The 22047-nt window shown below is 37.4% G+C and overlaps 1 protein-coding gene across 6 annotated transcripts in view; it reads right to left on the minus strand.

Annotated features, from left to right (window-relative positions):
* Nucleotides 1–1314: 1314 nt before the first annotated feature.
* LOC128891845 (uncharacterized) overlaps nt 1315–22047 on the minus strand; it is a 128580-nt gene continuing 107847 nt past the window's right edge. For 5 of the 6 annotated variants that reach the window (XM_054151839.1, XM_054151759.1, XM_054152171.1 and 2 more), the window contains one exon: nt 1315–20957. In XM_054151839.1, coding sequence (XP_054007814.1) covers nt 20756–20957 — 202 coding nt within the window. In that variant the 3' untranslated portion in view covers nt 1315–20755. The remainder of the gene's footprint in view (nt 20958–22047) is intronic. The other variant, XM_054152081.1, reaches the window with a different exon arrangement.

Genomic DNA, 22047 nt, shown 5'->3' on the forward strand with positions numbered 1-22047 from the left:
AGGCGATTTTCCCGATTTTGTCACTATTTGCCAAACTTCTGAGTTGCCACTTTGTTGAACTTTTGAGCGCCGCAACTTTGTTGAAATTTGAGAGAAAGCTTTGCAACATTGTTGGAACCTCGCCCGGCCCAAAACTTCAACAAACTTGCAACGCTTAAAAGTACAACGAAGTTGCAACTCAGACGTTCGGAAAATAGTGACAAAATCGGAAAAATCGCCATCGCTTCAACCTCTGCGATGCAACTTTGTTGAACTTTTGAGTGCTGCAACTTTGTTGAACTCTTGAGGGCTGCAACTTTGTTGAAATTTTGAGAGAAAGCTTTGCAACATTGTTGAACCTTGCCCAGTCCAAAACTTCAACAAAGTTGCACCGCAGAAGTTTGGAACGGTGGCGATTGTCCCGATTTTGTCACTATTTTCCGAACGTCTGAGTTGCAACTTTGTTGTACTCTTGGGCGTTGCAACCATGTTGAAGTTTGAGCGGAGCAATGTTGTCAGGAGATGTCAGGAAGTAGTTGGAAGGTGTTAGGAGGTGTCAAGAGATGACAGGAAGTGTTAAATGTTAGATGATGTTAGAATAGGTGGTTAGGAGTTGTGACGAGATGTTAGGAGGTGTCCAAATGTGAACGAGAAGTTAGTGTCAGTCACCGGTGATCGACGGGGCCAGAACGATAAGTGAACGAAGTGTTGTCATCAAGTAGACGCGAGTATGCTCCTGCTAGATATCAACCGCAGTTAGCCTGTTTGTAGGCCTGGTTGCTACATCGTTGGCGCAGAGGTGCCCCTGGTATGCAGCAATCGATACAGCAGAATGGCCGGTTCGGTTGCTGTCTCGTAGGCGCAGAGCTGCCCCTTTCATGCGGCAACCGATACTCGCCAGCTTGTTGCTATGGTTGTCATCTCATAGGCGCAAAGGTACCCCTTCCATGCGGCAACTTATGCTAGTCGATTTGTCGGTTCGGTTGCCACCTCGTAGGCACAGAGGTGCTTCTTTTATGCGGCAACTACTAGATAGTACCTCTTTTGTCAGTTCGGTTGTCATCTCAAAGTTGCCGCGTGCACAATTTCACAACTAATTCGTTGGATAAAATAATACTTGAAAAACTAATTGCAACTGTAATTGTATCAATTACAACTTTTTTTTTTTATTAAAAATCACGATCAAATAATAAGTTAAAAATTTTATTATAGAAAATATATTGTTATTAATACTGTCTGTATTTGAATTTTGTTTTAACTAGTACAGTTGGGAAAGAACCACCTTCGGGATGTACATCGCAGTAAAAGCTTGAAAAAAGTAGACGCTTGGGTTAAGGATGCAAAAGATGCATGTTTATTCGTTAAAATAATGTACAAATAAATAAGTGTGTCGGGGTTGAATACAATATGCTTCATCGATCATTCTCATTGTTCTTTCTTGTTAACATCGGTGCGCGTACACGTTCGCTATGCGTAATTAATGAGTCTCACAAGGATCAAGTATAATTTTCTTTACGCTACGCTCTTTCGTTCCCTCGTGGACTCGTATCGACGTTTATATTTGGAAACGAAACTAGAGTACACATACGTAGAGAGTTTGTGGGAAACGTCGCCGATCTCGTCCATCGGACACGAACACGAAAGTCGACGAGTCATCGACTGATTAGCATTCGTGAAAACTTCTCATGAAGAATTCACGATTCTTAGTTGATTTCCCGCGAAAGAGAGCAAGACTACTATATTTACCAACTCTGTTCGCGGGTTGAAACCAGTGCCGCCACGTGCGGCTGGGTGCGCAAAGGCGCCTTGTTCAGAGGACCACCATTTCGATAAAAAACGATATCATAGTTACCCTAGATATAAAAGATCTAATTATCAATTTTTTTGGCGCTTAAAGCTAGGAGAATAATTATGTAATAAATGACACAATCGATGTCGTACATATCGACATCGAAACTGTCATTGTGATTATTTTATTTTTAGATGCCTTTTGTAGATTCTCTATTTCTAGCGAAGATTATTTCAACTTAATTCCACTTTAATTTACAAATTCTATTTTACGGAGACGCTGAAATCTTTGCACAAAGACCCACGGAGCGGCACTGATTCGAACGACGTGTCTTCAATCGAATGGGTGAGGAGAGGAGAATAATATTTGTTCTTTTGCCTTTTTCTACATTGAAGCTTTAACTGCGTATAGCGATAATTATTGATACATGCATATGCGGATAATTTATCGACAACGAGTATAGAGCACTCTATTTTCTTTCCATTTTTTAAGTTGATCGCAGCGATGGCGGTGATCGTAACGGTGAATAACGATAATCAAAGCAGGAGCAAGGATAGTAATTAATTGGTAATGATTATTAACGACAATAATAAACGAATATGATATTCGAGGTTTTCACGGTCCGGTTCTCCATAGCTGATATTAAACTAGGCCACCGGATCTAAGCCAGCATTGCAGTTAGCTTGCGCGGGGTCAAATGTCACACTGATATTGACGTGTGTTTGGCTCTTTTAACACCTTATCTACCTAAAGTTTATTGATAGACTTCTTTAATTCCTCTTGTAAAAAAAAAAATCACGAAGTACACTTAATATTAGTTGAACCAAAAACTTCGTTCGGATTTTAACGCACAAATAAACATTGATTTACCTTAGATAAAGAAGTATATTTACTCTATGACATATTGTTCATTTTGTTCCATGATCTTTTTCCATCTTTAGTAACCATCCGGATTGTAGAGATACAACTATCACCACAAAGCGGATGAACTTTTTGGCTAACTTAATATTTAGCCTCCTAATGTGGTTTTTCCCTTAAATTCGATAAGCTACACTTTTGAACTTTCTCGACACAACTACCTTCAACCATTATTCGTGTCTATGTGGCTACGTACAGGACAGGTGAGTTAGGTTTGTCTTAGAAATGTGGGCTAGATTAGACTGCTAGGCGTGATTAAACAGCTTAGGTAGATTTATCAGTGTGTCACTTAACTTCTAAAGGAGCCAGCTGCAAAACTGACGCAATTAAGAAATATCTCAGTCAAAGTATACAACTTTAGTTAATATCACCTATGATAATAATAAACAGACGCAACGATAAGCTAGGTATATTGTTCGAACGATAATTCTTCGAAAATCTCAACACAAGTTTCTGAACATGTTCTGCACGATCGTTTTAGGAAACAAAGACTCATTGTTAGTGGAGTAATTTCCGCCGAGATGAGTCAATTTACTAGCAAAACTCACAATCTGCAAAGCATCCCATCGCTATAAGTTAATTTCTTAGCTACATGCTACCGAAAAATAGGCCGTATTCGATACATCGATATTGAACTACTTAGTATAAAAAGAACCGTGAATACATAACGAGAATATTGCGTAATTAATGATTGCGTAATTAATGATTGCGTAACGGCCATCGCGATGCTCTGTAGCGTTAATTTAACCCTTAACGGTCCAAGTACTCCTTCCAGGCACAGGTAAACTTGGCGTTCTAGTCCAAGTACTCTTCTCAGCCACCAGGGATTCGAACCGCTGCTGAACCATAACCCAAATCCGGTTAATGAAGGGAAGGTTACTGTAACCTATACTAACCGCGAAGGAACGGTTTTTGAATTGTAGGAAGCGCGGGTTAACCTGCTCGGAGTGGGTTACTAGTAGCAGAAGACATCCTAGACATCCAGACAAGTCAAAGATATCTGAACTTACAGGCAATATTCAAATCAAATGAAACTAGATTGTTTAAAATGTACGAATATATAATGAATGTAGGACACATACATTCACTACACGTTCTAAGGCAAGACTGACGAATGTTTATCTATTCGCCCGGTTGTCACAGTTGCTAATGTTCGGGTTCCCACAAAACTCGTAACATGTCCGGTCAAAATAGGGATTTCTTCAAGTGACTGTTTATGCCAATACATGTCCTATTCGTCCGCAAGAAGAAGGCTGGCCAAGTGTTTACGTCCCCTGCTACATAAATACAGTAAACGTGTAGTAAATACGAGTAAATGTAAGCATTTGTATGACCTTCTTCTCGCGGATTGACAGTAGAGTAGAAAACAGACAATATTGAAATAAAATTGACTACCGTTTAGAAACATGGTAATAACTATGGTTTTTACTGTATTATTATAATTGTATTATATAACCGGGTTACTCGGGTTACAGATGTCTTGTGTTATCTGGTTAGATGGGTTATTCTATAACACGAAGTACCCGAACCCGGTACGGGTTAGAGCTCGAATCCCTGTCAGCCACGTGAATTACAACTGCAATCAAGAATCAAGATATGCGTATCTCTTTTGCTCGAAAGCTTTCCAACGAAATTTTATGTAGACTGGTTTAGAAGCCACGTATGTTTTTTCTAATTTTCTACTCTCTCCCCCGTCACGTACGTTACACCGAATCGAAAACTGTACAGAGTGTCCCGTACAAGTTTCACGAGCTGTCTATTCGGAAATTAACAAAAACGATTAACAAAGATTTCATTTTTCCTACAGTTAAATGGCGCGTGGGGGCTAATCTTTAAGTGCGCAACGAATTCTTTTGGAGTGCCTGTTAGGGGGAAAAAGGAGTCTCCTAAATTTGTTTAAATGGATGAGAGTTTGTCGGTGCAAAAAAACGTTTGACACACCGGTAACAAAATTCTTCAGCTACCCAATTATAGTACATCTTTTTAAATCGTTTTGCTAATTTTATTTGTCTGTATTTAAGAATGAAATTTTACCGCTGCGCTTAACAAAACAAATGTGTAGAGAGACGAAGAAGTACATACACACACACACACGTACATTCATACACATATGTATATATATATATATATATCTCACATGACGCACGCGAAAAACAGGGACGATTTCCACTTGCGTTATATATGTATAAAGTATGATAATACAACTAGCATATATATATATATTTATATTTATATTTATATGAATACATATATTGTATGTATACGTAGCTCCACTCTGTCATTTAATGAGCCTTTTTCATCGTCAGCTATAAAACCGATGTTCAGATGAAATGCGTGTTATTAGTTAAACGATGAATGCGATTGCTCGAATCGGTGAATCTCTTTCGGCCTAATAATCGGAGCTACGAGAATCTCGAAATGCGTGTTCGTATCGAGCATTGAAGAGCTAGGGGCACCAGCGGAGAAGCGAATCGTCCGAATGGCGCTTGTGCGCAAGGTATGTGCGCAGAAGACTGTCGACTGCGACACAATGTTATCTTCCGTGCCTCTATTAGGTTGTCCCATAAGTTTCTTTTGTTTTATTAATAATTAATTCATACACAATATTTTATGTCTTATGTTACATTACAAAATTGTGTACAATTCATTCCGCTCCATTACTGTTACAGTATCAATGTCTAAGAAATTAGATTGTCTATTTATAGAAACACTGCCACAGAAAATAATTGAGTGCAACTCGCGAAAAAAACTTTCGGGACAACCTGATACCTTACGTCGATTATCCGCTGGATCGCCACGGATTTGGCCGATATAAGTGTATTCTCGTGCTCGCATCCTTAAGTGATAGTTTAGTCGCTTAAATCGTTAATTCCTATAATTCGCCTTACGTTCCTACGTGTTCTATCACAATTAGTCATTTTCTAGAAACGAAAGAAGGAGAAACGCAATCGGTATTCGTGCACCATGCGAAAGGAAATCCATTCGACAGAGACGTTACACCGTCGCGATTTCGATCCACGAAATGTACGCCATCCTTTATCGACTCCTGATCAAAGGAATGGATCGATTCGGTAGGCTTTGCTTTTCGAGCGCTTGAGCGTACGATGCGTCGAGGATGTTCGTTTTACTTGGGTAATAGAAGAAATGGTGTTCGCTTCGCGTCTGTATAGGGACCACAGACGTAATCGTTTCTCGCACTGTAATTTGTACATACGTTTAAGTTCGTGACATTCTTCGGTACCGTGGAAATGATCGACGCAGAATTCACTGACACTGATATTGACCATGATATACATGCACTGCGTTTAATTATGAAGAGCGTTTAATTTACAGGTCTATCGACTATAATGTATGTCATTGTTCACGTAGAGGATGTACCATCTGATCGAATTTGACGCGGGCTAGTTAAAAAAAACAACATTTTTATGTATTGGGTTGTCCAGAAAGTTCGTGCAAATTTTTAAGAAACATTCAAAGACAAAGAAGTTTGAATTTCGATATATATTTATTGAATTATATATGTACCATTTTGTTCCACAATTTTTCCACCTTTTAAGGGATGTCCACATGTTATTTGTTTTCAACCATTCCGATATATTCAGACCTGCACCGTCTACTAAAAATCGGCATGGACTTTCCAGACAACCCAATATTTTAATACAAATCTTTATTATCGCCTTCAAAATAGGCTCCTTTTGAGCCAATACAAGCATGCCAACGGTTAATCCAATTTTCCATACACTTCTTATAGGCCTCGACCGGGATGGCCTTTAGTTCCTTCAGCGAATTTCTTTTTATGGCCTCAATCGACTCATGCCGTGTTCTCCGAAGCGGATATTTGAGTTTCGAACACAGAAAAAAGTCACAGGGAGCTAAATCTGGCAAGTACGGTGGCTGAGCAACGACTTTTGTTTCGTGTTTGGCTAAAAATTTAGTCACAATCAGGCTAGAATGCTAGAAAATTCAGATCTTTCGGTACGAGTCTGGCGGCAACGCGCTTCATACCCAAAACATCAACCACAATGAGTTGAGTCGATCCATAAGAAATGTTGAGAGCCTCTGCTATTTCTCTAATGCCAACTCGACGATTTCCAAGTACGATTTCCTTCACTTTTTCAATATTATCGTCATTAACAGACGTGGATGAACGAGTCGCATGAGGCAAGTTTTCTACGACTTCATGACCCTCACTCAATGCTTTATGCCATTGAAATACTTGAGTTCTCGATAGTGTAGACTCCCCATAACACTTCTGTAACATTTTCAAAGACTGCGTAGCCGTAATTTCATTGGAAACACAAAATTTCAAACAAACTCGTTGATTCATTTCTTTTTTCCATAGCAAAAATCCCCAGACAAACTTTTCGCGTCGTACACAAATGACTGCCAAACTCACAAAAATGGACGTATCCCGCGTGCACTTCACACGAATGTCAAAGAAGGTTATACCAAACTAGAAAAAAGATATTTTACGGATTCAGTTTACGCGAACGATTTATAATGGACCAGTCCGGGTAAAATTTGATCAGATGCTATACCACAGTCAATATCGGTGAAAATTAGTGTTGGTGAATTCTAGTCGACGCAATCTGTGTCTATGAAGCCCGTGTCGTTCATTTCCATGGGATTCGAGATTTTTTGAGAGGCAGTAGCGTCACCAGCGAATACGATACGCTGTAGTTTTCTGCGCATCTTCCTCGCGCAGCACCGGCGTTCGAGGAACTCATTTTTCATCTGGCAGCGCTAGTGTCTCTGTTCGTTGTAACTCGTAAATTAAAAATCGTTACGTCTGCGATCCTTATTAATTCGGTCCGTTTGTAACCGATACGGGGACCTTCAGACGGTTTCACAGGAATAAGGTGATTTTCTTCATTTCGTTACCGCCTATCCTTAAAAATAACAACGTTATTTTTGAGCTTCCGATGTGTGGCATTTTCGACGAGGAATCACTCTTAAATAATTAACAGTAAGACGTTCTCTCCCTTCTTACAAGAAACGTCGTTCAATCGACAATCTCCGAGTTGAATGATACTTGGAACATGAATACTTAACATTTGTTTGATCTGCTGATGTTCATATCGGAAAGGTGAAAATTATTCGCGAAGTATAAAAAAATGTATGGAAAATGTATGCGTTACATTTAGTTAATTCTGAGCGAGTTTAGTTAGGAGTTTTTGCGTGCACATATAAAATTATTAGTAAGGATTAGTCAGGATTGTTCGAATTCTATTTGTTGGAATCTTTCAATACCTACCACGAAGATCTTTGATTTGCGACATCATTTGTGTTTTATCAAAGAACAAAATTCTAAAGCTTGTTTTGGAAAACCCTTTCAAATATAGCTTTATGTATTTTTTATTCCACGAATGGATTGGTGTCTTTCTTATTTTTCATTTGTGTTTTATTTTTATTTTATACTGAAATAAATAAATTGAATTAAATAACTGTGTAAATAGTACGCGTTGTTTCGATTTACACGGTATTTCGTAGAATTTATTTTTCATGTAAATTGAGTGATAATGTATAATGGAGGCTTTATGAATAATTTTGAAAGTAGTTTCAACCTTTGAACCTACATGTCCAATACAAAAAATTCGTGTTCAATACGTTAAGGGGGTGTTCTGATTTAATCTGTTTAAAAAATGATTGAAACAAAATTGTATTATTAGAATCTTTACTTTATTCAAAAACACTCTGCAAAAGGATCTTTTAAAATTCTCCCCAGAACAAAACAGTAACAAATAAATTTGTCATTCTTAAGTATTTCTATTTATAAATTTAAGACTAAAATATCCATGTATTCATTTCTCACTTGAATATCTCAAATTTCATACAGTATAACTTTAAAGTGAAAAAGTGCTGCAAGTAACTCTAGTTGACTTTACTTGCATTACTTATTCGAAAAAAATTCTTAAAAGTGTGTCTATTTTCAAGCTGTTACTGTGATATGCCCTCTTAACACTTAACGAACAGGTCACGTAAATTTACGTACCATACATGAATGTTTATTTATTCTCCAACAAAGTGCTCGAAAACCGAGAAAGACAGAGCAGATTCGACCCGTCCGTTAAGGTGACATTTCACTGTGAACGCACAAAAAAAAGCATATTTTCAATCATTTTTTTCTCAGGAACTATTGCATAAAATTGAATGAATGTTTTTTCCCCTTAAAGGTATGATTAAGTAAAGTAAATAAAAAAAATTTTTTGGTAAAAAATATTTCGTCATTATTTACAAAATAACATGCATGTGTGCAAAAAAAAAGTTATCCGCTGGCGGAAAAAAGTTATTTTGGCTCTCCTGGTAATCTGAAACAGAAAATCGAAAAAGTTTATTAAACTACAGTGGGTGTGGAATGTATTCGTACACCGATAAATTTCCCAAAAAACTTTTCTGTGAAATTGTAGTTTCTTAACTTCTTTTTTTGTAATCAATGATATTTTATATATTCTCGGAAGTCTCTAACGTAGATATAGTCCAAACAACATTTACTAGTTAATATAATTTGTGAAATTAACAAAAAGATGCGAAAAGTGGGTAAAAATATAGAAGCAATAAGTACGATTTGTACGATTCTTATGATGAACCATTTACAGTAGAGTTTGTAAAGTAAACATTAGTTTATTGCTCCATACGAATTAGAAAACATCAAATTTCCAGTAAGGTACTTTTAAACAGTTGTGCGAATACTGATTACTTCAACATTTCCATCGATGAATTGTTTTTTTCTTGTTAATTTCGCACCTTACATAAATAGCCATTCTTGTTTTTTGTAATCTATCTATTCTACAGATTTCCGAGAATATGTAGAATGACATTGTTTATAAAAAATAAGTTAATAAATTACAATTTTACACAGTTTTTTTTTTGGAAATTGATCGGTGTACGAATACTTTTTACACCCACTGTATGTCGTTACACCTACCGTCGGAACCTCCAAGTAGTTAATATTTTGGTATTACTTACAATTGCACCTGATTTATGGTACAAGAAAAGTGTTTTTTTTCCTCTCTTTCACAAGAAACGCTGCCATTTTGTTTATTTCCGATGAAATAAATAAGTGGAGGTTCCGACCATAGGTTTGACGACATAGTTTAATAAACTTTTTCGATTTTCTGTTTCAGATTACCAGGAGAGCCAAAATCACCTGCGCCAGTGGATAACTTTTTTTTTGTACACACACATATATTATTTTGTAAATAAATGACGAAATATTTTTTACCAAAAACAAATTTGTTTATTTACTTTCCTTAATCATACCTTAAGGGGAAAAAACATTCATTCGATTTTATGCGATAGTTCCTGAGAAAAAAATTGATTGAAAATATGCTTTTTTTTGTGCGTTCACAGTGAAATGTACCCTTAAGTGTTAATAAGGTCGATAGTCTCTGCATGTGCCAAGTTCTACAAAAATTGGAGAGTGCCGATTAAACGAGTTTCTTATTCCTTGTTATGTCAAGCACATAACTGTGTGACGAACGTCTAAAGAAATAATCGAGGCGTCTTTTGGCACACGGTTTCTCGCGCATACGGCTCGCTGGACGACGAGCCTCGTATTCCTTCGCGTTCATCGCGAATATAACGTAAACCATAGAGCATTTAGGTCGATTTCTGATATCATTCCCTCGACCGAACGCTTCCGAACGTTGAATCGTGTTTTTCTTCCGGTTGCGTTGCATATTCGTTCTTTCTTACAGCATGATTTCTACGGGTGCGTGAATAAAATCGCCGCAGAGTGTGCTACACACGAGTATGTATACTAGACCGTTACGATTAATGTAAATATATTGTCGGATATATCAGAATTCAGCGTTCTCTGCAGCAACACGTTTGCGGTAAGGGATTCGATTTTACACGGTTCGCGTGACCGTAATGGTTCGACGCACGCGTTTATATGGGAGATTAAATGCAGTTACGTGTTTGCCTCGTACGACTTGGCGAATTGCGTTCCAGCTGTTCGGTGAAATTACGCACAAGTATGAAGTTTCATTAAGTTAGTTGTTCCGTGGATGTATTTAACGGAGGATTTTCACAAAACTTCGCTTGATTGTTCTTCGATTAAATATAAATCATATGAGCCCACTTCGAATTAAATTGACCATAATTTTAGTTTTATTATGAAAAACGATACTAAAATTTTGTAATTTTACCACAGACTCTTATGGAACATACAGATTTTCATGTGAATGTTTTCAATTTAAATCAACATGCAACGTAGGAACTTGCTGAAAATATGATATGTTATAAAAATCGATATTATAAACCATTAAAAACCAAAGATAACAAGTATTGACCGCGCCGTTAGTGAAGTATAATTCATTAAAATCTGAAACAGAACGTAGAGAAGTTGCGCGGTAACAGTCAGCGTTATTATCGCAATCATTTCTCGAGTATTACGAATGTATGTGTAGGCATACATATTGACTTATTCTGGACATGTGGGAGAGCAGTAGGACTATACTTCTACGAAAGTTTCCAATTTTTGAACGTGACTATCTCGAAACAACTACCTCAAACACAGTTGTTACCGAGACAGATAGAATCGAATCTTTAACACGTCGCACGCGGTACAGAATTTGTTATACTTTCCATTTAAGTGGCAAAGAGGAGCTTGGTCATGTAGGTATGTAGACCACGAATGGAAAAATAACGCGTTACTGATATATATATCGTTAAGAAGAGGCACGCAAAAATCGCAAAACTCTAATGAACGTTAAAATACAAAGTAAACTAGAATTATAAATATAATGTCTTTAAATGATAATATCGGTCCACAGAGTTCGGCATCGCCTAAATGGAAAGTTAAACGGGTTTGACGTGTTAAATCATTTTCGACACTTAAGTATTTGTTTGGAGCAATGGCTTTCAAAACTGTCTAGAAGGCGCCTTTGTGAAAAAGTAAATTCTTACTGTGCGGTTTGAAGATGAAGATTATAAACTGATACGTTTACTTTAATTAATTAAAAATTCACCCAATAAACGATTTTAATAATGACTGAATATAGACAAAAGAAACTTGTGAAATAAATTATTCGCAAAACGTTCGTATTGGTAAGTAAGTAAAATTTGTTCATACGCTATGTATCGCAAGTGATGTACCTAGTAGTACGTAAGATCCTTTAAATACGTTGAAGAAAAGTGGTTATTTATCAATTATAATTTTTTAACAAAATAATATTTGTAAAAAAAGTATAAAAAAGTCGAATTGAGTAACCTCCTCCTTTTCGAAGTCGGTTAAAAACTGTTTCTCTCGAAAAATATTTTGGGAATTTTGGTAAAATTTAATTAAAAATAGTCTAATTTAAACATTCTATCTAACTGTAATCGATGAAATATTATCGCTAATTTTTCCAACCACCGGTATTATTGAAAAATGTCTCCGAATTGCAAAAATTATAGAAATGTAAATAAAGTTATGTTATCGTGTATAGTTGACGAGAAGATAGATTGTTAGATATAGATATCCTTTTTGAATTGCAAGGCGCCTCCTACTTTCGAAAACAATGTCCACATTAATCATTAATTACCATATTTTCGTTCCTTATAAAAATCAAAAATTTTGATTCTTCGACACAACGGATTCGAACGACGGAAGTATATTCCTAATTGTGATTAGACAGACACGCAACTTCGTTAGTTCTTCATGCAACAAAGGATACTGAGTTAATAATCGTTGAATACATTTAATTAACATTTTATCGAAATAGTTAGCCTTTCGTAGCCATTTTCTTTCTCCTTGATTAATGTGAAAAAAAAGCAACGATAGGATCGATCACGAACCGCAAACGTTTTACTTCAGTACCAAAAGTCAATCTCAGGTAAACGGTTCTGACGATCGTTTCCTCGTTCGACGTTTCGTCTAGCTACGTATTTACAGGACTAGAGTCTTATTTAAAATCTCGCGTGCCTGCTCGAATGCCATTCAAACTTAGTAGCAATGGGTAGTTCGAGTACAAGTAAACAACAGGTCTTTATCGACGATCCGTAAACCTACTAAGAATTTCTTGCACCACGCCGACGGAGAGGGATAAATCGATAGGATTCGATGGGGGTGGGTGAAAGCTGTTACGTTGTCACGGTCACCGAGCAGGCAGTGAATTCTGAGCATAATACGTTACCTTAAGTCTAATATCTTAATGACTATGTGTAATTACCGCCCACGATAATCTGCGATTGAAGCTCGTCGTTGAACGAGTCCTCTTCGATATTTCCACCGAGCACTGTTCCGTGGAGCACCATCGAATCGTTTCGCAATGAATCCTAGTAGTCTTTATTTCTCGATTAATTTCACTAACACGTATTATCAATTATCGTGGGCAAAGATCGTGGCTAGATCTAATCAGACCGTGGAATTCGTCAATTCGCCTAAAACGATTAACGGAAAGGAACAAAATCGTTTTGTTTTCCTTCGTCAAATACCTTCTTTCGATTCTAACAATAAGTCTGTATCCGTCGTGATATTTGCTATCGGAGCAACCCTTGCATAGAGTTTCTGAGCATGTTTTTTCGCTGTTCGTCATTTTCCTTTTTTTTCCAAACGTCGGTCAAAACTGCACGCCCAGTTCTTACGAGATAACTGTCTGTAAAAGGTGTAGCACATTGGTACGTTAGAACGGCTCGCCGGAAGCATTCGTTAATACTAAGAATAAACACAAACGGTTGGGTTATGTTAAAGTATATTTACCAAAGTCGACAGAATTTTGGAAAATATACTGTCGAATAGTGCACTGGGTCCTTCATTAAATGTGTTTTGTTTAAATATCACAGATTAAACAAAATGTAATTTCTAAAAGGAATTAAGAATGATTAGAGAAAAATGTGATATAATTAAGAAACCTTAACACGGGAAATATCCAAAACTTTAACACACAAATATAGTGCTGCAAAATCTATCATTTTCAATATAGAAAAGAAAAAAAAAACAGAAATGCGCTACTAGAAATTACATAGAGCAAATGCAAACAGTAGATGTTTGAACGAATCGAAAAGATTTAGAAATGTAGAAATGAAGTTTTTAGCATTTCGTTAATTTTTTGTTAAAAAGTTGATGGATCGAACAATATTGTTTCTTATTTACTTTGTGTTCTATATATAAAGTTATCTATAAACAAATTGTATACATTTTGTGAATTAAATTCATTTCATTTTATCTTAAGGGATGAGGGGTAGTTGAAACGTTGAAAAAGGCACTTGTTTACGAATTTTTTTCTGCAGTAAAAAGATACATGCTTGAAGATACGAAACAAAAATTGGTTATATCCTCCGAGCATCTTTTTCATTACAGACTATTTTTTAAAATACCTCGCTAACTAATCATTCTTTTACCACTTTGCCTTAAAACCTTTTCTACGTAGAATGCTGAAAGGATTCGATCTATGGAAAAAAATATGCATGTCCATTATAAAAAAATAACGCAACTATCGAATGCACATGCACGATTGCAATTATACAAAAAATATAGCCCTACAGATATACATAGTACTGTGTGAATCATTTGAACTTCTAGGAACGATCTCGAGGCTAAAGAAATGCATACAGAATATTGAAAATATATTTTGCAATCAGTACCGTGAAGAAATATAAATTTATCACGTCTACCGTAACCGTGCAAGTACAAACCAAGTACCTGTCTTGACTACAAAATTTTTGTTTTCTCTTCTTTGAACGGTAAACTCCCAACGTTTTTTAGTTGGCATATTATTTCTGCGTAGCAAGAAGTAGTGAAAGATGTTCGTCATATTAACGCGTCACTTTACAGTTACCTTCAAAGAAACTAAGCGTGCAGATACTCTTTCGACCCACTTTATTTCCTAAGAATGAGTTTCGTACGAATCTCCGTAATCGTGTTCGCGTAATTGATCTATTCTTACAGGTTAGAATATTATTGTACCGATTTCCACGTACGAAATTCATCTTTCGTCGTCGCACGATTAGGCTACTCTACGAAAATTACGGATGCGCCCTTGTAAAGTTCGATCTTACGCATCGATAATTTAAAGTAGTAACAATGGAATGAGATTTATAAATGTATGCGGTAATCAAATTCGGTCGATGTTTCCGTGGTTCTGTTTTTTTTCCCTTTTTTTTCTCATTTTCGGATTTTCTCATTTCTCAAAGTTTCCGCGCATCTGTTTACAGTTGGAGAGAACGTACGTAACGCGCTACCGTTTCGGGGCCAACGTTCTGTTCGCGACGAATAACGCAACGACTCGTTCGAACGATTCCTCGGAGTACATTGATTGTCGTATCTAAGATTCTGTTATGGAATGTTGTATGCATTCAGGAGTGTGTTATCCGTCGCCTCGCGATGTGATAATTCGGCGGTGGTCTTTTTCGAAATCCCTCGGACCGACACGGAGGAGAAATCTGTTCGAATGTCTGCGAAAAGCTCGACGAATATACGATAAATGAATTTGTTTCAATGCTTGTCTGGTAGATGGATTGTCAGCGAATGTACCGTACATTGATTCGAATCGTATCGATTCTCGCGAGATGGTAAAGGTTTACCAACGATGACCACTGTACGCCAAATAGTACTGTTTCCCGAATGTACGATGGTAAATTGACGCTTCTTATTCACAGTCGTTTCCGTTTAAAGAAAGTGGTACGCGCGCGACGGTCGTCGAGAAAACATTTTCCTCTTGCTCGATTAGAATTACCGCCACGGATAAGGAAAGCGAAAGATATTCGAAGCATTCGTTGCAAAACATCACATAGCGAATAAGATATTCGAGGATTTCAGAGCTCTGTATCTTCATGGTTGATACTAACGGAGACCTTTGGATAAGATCGTGGATAGATTCAGGGATCAAATGACACATAGTTGCCAGAAATGACAAGTCAGTGCATTTATATCGACATGTCCCTGAAGAAGTGAGTTGCACTTCCGATGAAACTGTCTTATCTAAAAGACTCGACTTACATCCGAGAGCCTCGGTTAGTGTCAACCATCGCGCAATGGTTTCGAGCATTAATTAACATCGAAGTCGAACAAAACGAATACCTACGTTCGTATCAGGTCGATTCGCGAGCCTTTGCGTATTATAAATTACACGTCCGCATAGCCCTAGACTCTACGCGCTCAGCCAATGACACAATGCGTCAAACCAATACGAATTCGTAGCCTGTTCGTTTAACTTGGATCGATCGGTTCGGATCCCTGTGGCGACAGCTACGAAGTCGACGGTGACGCGACTCGCAAAGAAATGTGTCTTTTATCAGCGCACGTTTGCAAGAAACCAAGAGGCCACGAGCTGTTTAGTTCGCTCTCTCGCATGGCAGGATCCTATTTCTTAGTTTACACGGAATTCAATCGCGCGAGTTTTCACTAACTATTCTCACAGACCGGTCACTTTAGATTGAAATTCACAGGACGCTGTGAAAATATTTGTTATTAAGCTGACGTTTTGTGTATACTTTTATATCACAGCCCCTCGACGAGTGTAAAAAATCAATTTTTCGTAAATTTATCGGAGATACTTATCACAAACAATAAAGATAAGGAAATTTTCTACAAAAGTGTGCCATACTTGCTCGATTACACTACGTTTACGCGTAACGACTAAATAAAGGTATATGGAAAAATTCAGCGCGATAATAATATTTCATACAAATAAATCTAAAGTAACCGACCGGCGCTACGACTAACGCGAGTTTCCCGTGTAGTCTGGAACAGTTCTTCGACCGTCGTAATCGAAACGGCCCGCGGCGGTACAATGTCCTTCGAGTTGCATCAAATTTTATCCTTCGTATTGTTGCAAAGTTATCACTGCGTTAAAACGTTTAGCAGTTTTTTTCTGATTTGAATACAATTTTTGTTAGTTGCTTTTTATGTTTCGACGGCAAATATAGGCTGTTAATTTGCAGAAGTATTAGCTATACTTATTATTAAACGTTAAGAGGCCCCGCAGACTGCAGACTTTCTGTCGGCCGATACTTTGGTCGGGTTGGCCTGTTAGCGCGCGCACACTGGACCAACTAAATAGTCGAGTTGGTGGTGAATGCGCAGGTGGTCTACAGTCGGCCGATTGTTCTCAAATAATTTTTTAGTTGGTGGCTCTTGAAAAGAGCGGTCGCATAATGAGAGTTGGCAAGAAAACAATCGGCATGTGTGCGCGCGGCTACAAGGCGCCATAATGATTAACAATTGGCCGATAATTCGCCGATAGTTTAGTTTTAATGCAACCGTGTAGCCCATCAAACTTATTTATCGGCTGATACCGAATCGTTGTAGTATGCGCACTTGCATACATCTTCATGTTGATTAACTCCTTGACCTACAATTTCCCGATTCCTCGGGCCATACTAAACAGAAAGGTAGGAAGTCCGAACGAAGTACCACGAGTCGGACACGTGCTTATTGTTTATGAACCAAATTCCATAACACGAGTCTCACTCGTGGTTGTAGGCCAAAGAGTTCAGAACCTGATCAAACTATCGGCCGATAGAAAGTCTGCAGCCTGCGGGGGCTCTTTTACGATGACTGTCAGACCCATGAAAATTTCTACGAGGCTAAAGTAATGGTTCGAGACAATTAGAAACTACATAATCTAATATTTGTTTTAGTACTTATGTTTGTTTTCTCGTCCAATTTGCGAATTTTTATTTATTCTTTTCATAGCGGTCCACACGTTAAGGTCTTATCCTAAGGGGAGACAGCAACGAAAATGTTTAAAAGACGGTACAATTTTTACAAAGAATGTCGACTATAAAGAAATTCTATAACGATTCTGATGTAAATAAATAGAAGTATAAAAATGTTTTTTCCAACTTTAGCCGTTCAACATGCTTGAATTTCAAGCCTTGAAGAGGGAATATACTATAATAATAATAATACAAGATTTCCTTGACCGGATGCGCGAGGTTCTTCCCAAACGAGAGACCGAATCGCGTTTAGTATAATTTTCATTTGCAAAACCTCGTTAATCCACCCACGAAATATAAAAGTTTTCAGATTGCATTAGCAGTAGTCATGCCAACTTACGCGCGGCATCGGTTTCAAGTTCGTTCGGGGTTTCGTTTTAGCTTAGGGATCGGCACTATAAGGGAATCATTGTATTGAGGCTTCTCTTACTCGTGGTACTATCCCTTTATACTAGCCTCATCTATCGAGGTCGTTAAAGTACACTAACTGATTGGAAAAGATTTCGTTGGCCGTTGCGCGGGCGTTTCGGGCAAGATTTCCAACAAGAGACTCGCGTGTCCGCAGCGCGTAAGGTACTTTTGGTTTGTTCTTGATCCGCGGCGTGCACGCAATGACAGAATAAAAGTGTTCCGCGAGATGAAACGGGGCGATCGAGCGAGGTTCTAACACAACTACAGGTCGACGAATTGTTCCTGTCTCAGCTGCAGCTTCGCCGCTCCGCGCGTGAAATATCGTGAGTTGGTTACGGAGAGTAGAGAATAAGAAGGACAATAGTACTTAGAGAGACATAGTATTCTAGAGATCCTTTAATCAGAGCCACAAAACAACGTCAAGGTTAGGTCTGCTTCCGCAATTTTCCAGCTAATTCCGCGGAATTCAATTTGAAAAGAATAGCGTTACAATGTTTGTATGCTGAAGTTCGGGTAATTTTTTCAGCGAATAAATATTCTTTACTTTCACTTCCTAAATATTTGTTCCCCATCCATCTGCATTTTGCAGTTATTGTTATTCCAAGCAATTTTTCGATAAAAGTTGTGAAAAAGAGATAATTCGTAAAAACAATTCTTGATAAAAATGATTTAAAAAGAATGGTTAAGAAGTGTAATACGATATAAGAATCTGCTCTGAGACATTATTTTGTAACGCGTTCAGGCACGGTGCAACATTTTACAACTATTTATCAATATATAACGTCAAATATACAGGTTACATTTGTACTGTAAACACTTGTGAAGTGTGACCAAAGTGTGATTGAATTTATTATAGTTAGCTGAAAAATGGCTGCGATCTATTAGAATCAAGCAACGTTATTTTGTAACTCTGATTTGATGGTCTCTATAGTATTTCATTCGGGATATTTCAGATTATCTAATTCGGCTAATTCTGAACATAGAGCGAAAACAGCACCTGGCCATTTCGTAAAGCGATATTGTATGTTCACACGCGGACACTTTTCAGTTTTAAGGCGGTATTCTAGTCTAAAACATTCAAAATATCGATTTTGTTTACGTTTTATCAAAGTGTAGACCTTTAAAAATAGATCTGCCAAAGGATTTTGTTGAATTCGGAAAATTAACGAAGTTAGGGACGTCTAAAGAGAACAGTGTCCGCAACAACGTTATCATCTCCAGTTCATTTAACTTAATTTTAAATTTGCTTGCAATTTTAATTATAATTTCTTCGTTGGTAATGTGTAAAATGTGCAAAACGTTCGTTTTCAACAAGCAAGTAATCGCAATCGTAAGTATAGGTATTTAGTATGAAAAACTTTAACCTCTTCAGAGACGATTTTGTTTGTATTTATCAAATTGTTGTTCTTTTTATTATTGACAGTAATTATAATTATAAAAAACTAAACGTCCACATATGTAGTCAAGGGTGTGAAGAGGTTAAATGCAATTTCCTCACAACCATATTATTTGAAATGGTTGCCATGATATCTCGAGTTCTAGTTGACAGACTGACTTCTTTGGAGCGAACTTTTAACACGTGCACCTTTATCGCCTGAACCACGGTTTTCAACATTTGATCATTAAAAATTTCTTTTTAATATACTAAGGACAAAAGAAATATAAAAAATCGATATTCAAACTTTAAAGTGCTGCCATTTTTCGAATCTAAAATATTTCGTAATAATTCTGGTTCTGGCCATAGCGACGCCAATATTAACGAAGACGTTCCTTGATTTTTTTCATTTCAGATAAGCAAAACAACCGGAATCGTGGCAACCATTAACACGCTTTTTTCAGGAGACATAAATACAAGATCACTTGTACTACGTTTAATTTCGATTATTTTTACCTAAAAGAAATGTGTATGTTCTTAAAATGTGAATAAATACAGTGAGTGTAGAATGTATTCGTACACTGATCAATTTCCTAAAAAACTTTTGTGTGAAATTGTAGTTTCTTAATTTCTTTTTTTCTAGTCAATGATATTTTACATATTCTCGGAAGTCTCTAAGATAGATAGAGTCCAAACAACATTTACTAGTTAATATAATTTGTGAAATTAACAAAAAGATGCGAAAAGTGGGTAAAAATATAGAAGCAATAAGTACGATTTGTACGATTCTTATGATGAACCATTTACAGTAGAGTTTGTAAAGTAAACACATTAGTTTATTGCTCCATACGAATTAGAAAACATCAAATTTCCAATAAAGTACTTTTAAACAGTTGTCCGAATACTGATTACTTCAACATTTCTATCGATTAATTGTTTTTTTCTTGTTAATTTCGCAACTTACATAAATAGCTATTTTTGTATGTAATCTATCTATTCTAGAGATTTCCGAGAATATGTAGAATGTCATTGTTTATAAAAACTAAGTTAACAAATTACAATTTTACACAGTCTTTTTGGAAATTGATCGGTGTACGAATACTTTCTACACCCACTGTATGTGGGCAAAACCCTTTATAAAAATTCCTTATAGATTAAAAGAAAAACCCTCAAAAAGAACTAAAAATTGACGCTCTAGATTAAAATACTCCTTAAGCTGAGTTTGCCTTTCTCGTCTCTACTCTCCATAGAGTCGGCGAAGCAAAATCGATGATCGAACGTTTCCCCATAGCGTGAATCGACTCGGAGAGCTGTCTGGGTTTTCAGGAAATTCCATGGGTTTCGGCGACGAAGAGTTGACTTCAAGAACGAGTAGCAATTGTAATCGCGCGATTATCTTGTGCGCTACCGTTCGCTAGAAATGTCGCGATGCCGTGAACCGAGTTGTCGCGTTGAAACTCGAGGAGCGATTGCCCGACGAGGGTTTCATCCGGGTTTCGCGGACCCGACGCTATTTTCGTCGTGCAATCGATCTTTGCCCATCCTTTCGCTTTCTCCTTCGTCGTCTCGTTTCTCGCGGGATCCTAAATAGATGGTGGTTCCTTGTCACAGCGATGCACAAAGCCGTGTTGCTGTTGGGGTCATCCACTCGTGTGCTCGGGAAGCAGTATGCTGACCGATTTGCGATTCGCCGAACCGTTCGCGACGTTGTTGGCGTTGGCTGCAAGGGCGGACGGTGGTCGATGCAAGGGCGCGACCACTCGCACTTCCGGTCTCGGAGACGCCTCCCTGAGAGGGCTACCTACGTTCACCAGGTCCTCCGCATTCGCCAGAGCCGATATTCTGCAACGAAAACATTTCATGGTAATTACTCTACTTGCGTGTAATCCTTTATAAATGTTCTCGACATGGTCCCAATATGGGCATATTCCAATTTTGTCCAATTTAACCCTTTGCGGTCGTATGTTTACTCTCAACCACCGAAGCTTTTTTACCGTTCCGGTCCTATGTCTGCTCTCAGTAAAGAACCACACTAATCTGATATTGTTTTCATCCATATATCATTTTACACTGTCTCTGTATTTTTATTATTTGAAGATGAATTGAAGACATTTTCAGTGATAAAAGTTTTATATTAATGGCATTAATCTTTACTATTCAGAAAAGTTATTGTGGTGGCACCTCCTGTCCTCACCGATAGAGAGACGGATGCCGCGAGTCTTCTCACAAATGCTCGGTCCCACCTAACGTCAGTATATAAGTTACTGCCGACCAACCTCTAAACATCCATCCTCGGTCCGATCCTATTCTCAATTTATATCAATGACATACCCAAATCCATACACACACAAATTACCTTCTACGCTGACGACACAGCTATCTACTCCGCCTCATGGAAACTAGAGCAAGCGGTGAAATACACACAAACACATCTAACAAGTATAACAGATTTCTTCGCAGCATGGAAATTAGATATTAATGATACCAAAACAGAAATAATATTCTACACAAGAAAAAGAATAAAAAAATTCTCCAAAAATTAAAATAGGAATTCACCAAATAGAATGAACCAACAAAGTCAAATACCTGGGACTATGGATGAACAATAAACTTACATGAAAGCATACAATACAGGATAGAGCAAGAAAAACAATAGGCGTATCTTCGTACCTTCTTCCACTGATGGGGAAAAACAGCACACTTCTACTAAAACAAAAAATATTATTCTACAAAATGTGCGCAAAACCCATATTAACATATGGTGCACAAATCTGGATCACTGCAACCAAATTTATATTACAATAGCACAAAGAACTCAAAACAAATTCCTAAGAATTATATTAAACAAGGACAGAGACTATCCGGTACAACTATTTACACAGAGATACGAACATCAAATATCTGGAAACCTACATACAATCAAGACTTCACA

This window comes from Hylaeus anthracinus, unplaced genomic scaffold (genome assembly GCF_026225885.1).
Source record: "Hylaeus anthracinus isolate JK02 unplaced genomic scaffold, UHH_iyHylAnth1.0_haploid 0, whole genome shotgun sequence".
NCBI classification, from domain to species: Eukaryota; Metazoa; Arthropoda; class Insecta; order Hymenoptera; family Colletidae; genus Hylaeus; species Hylaeus anthracinus.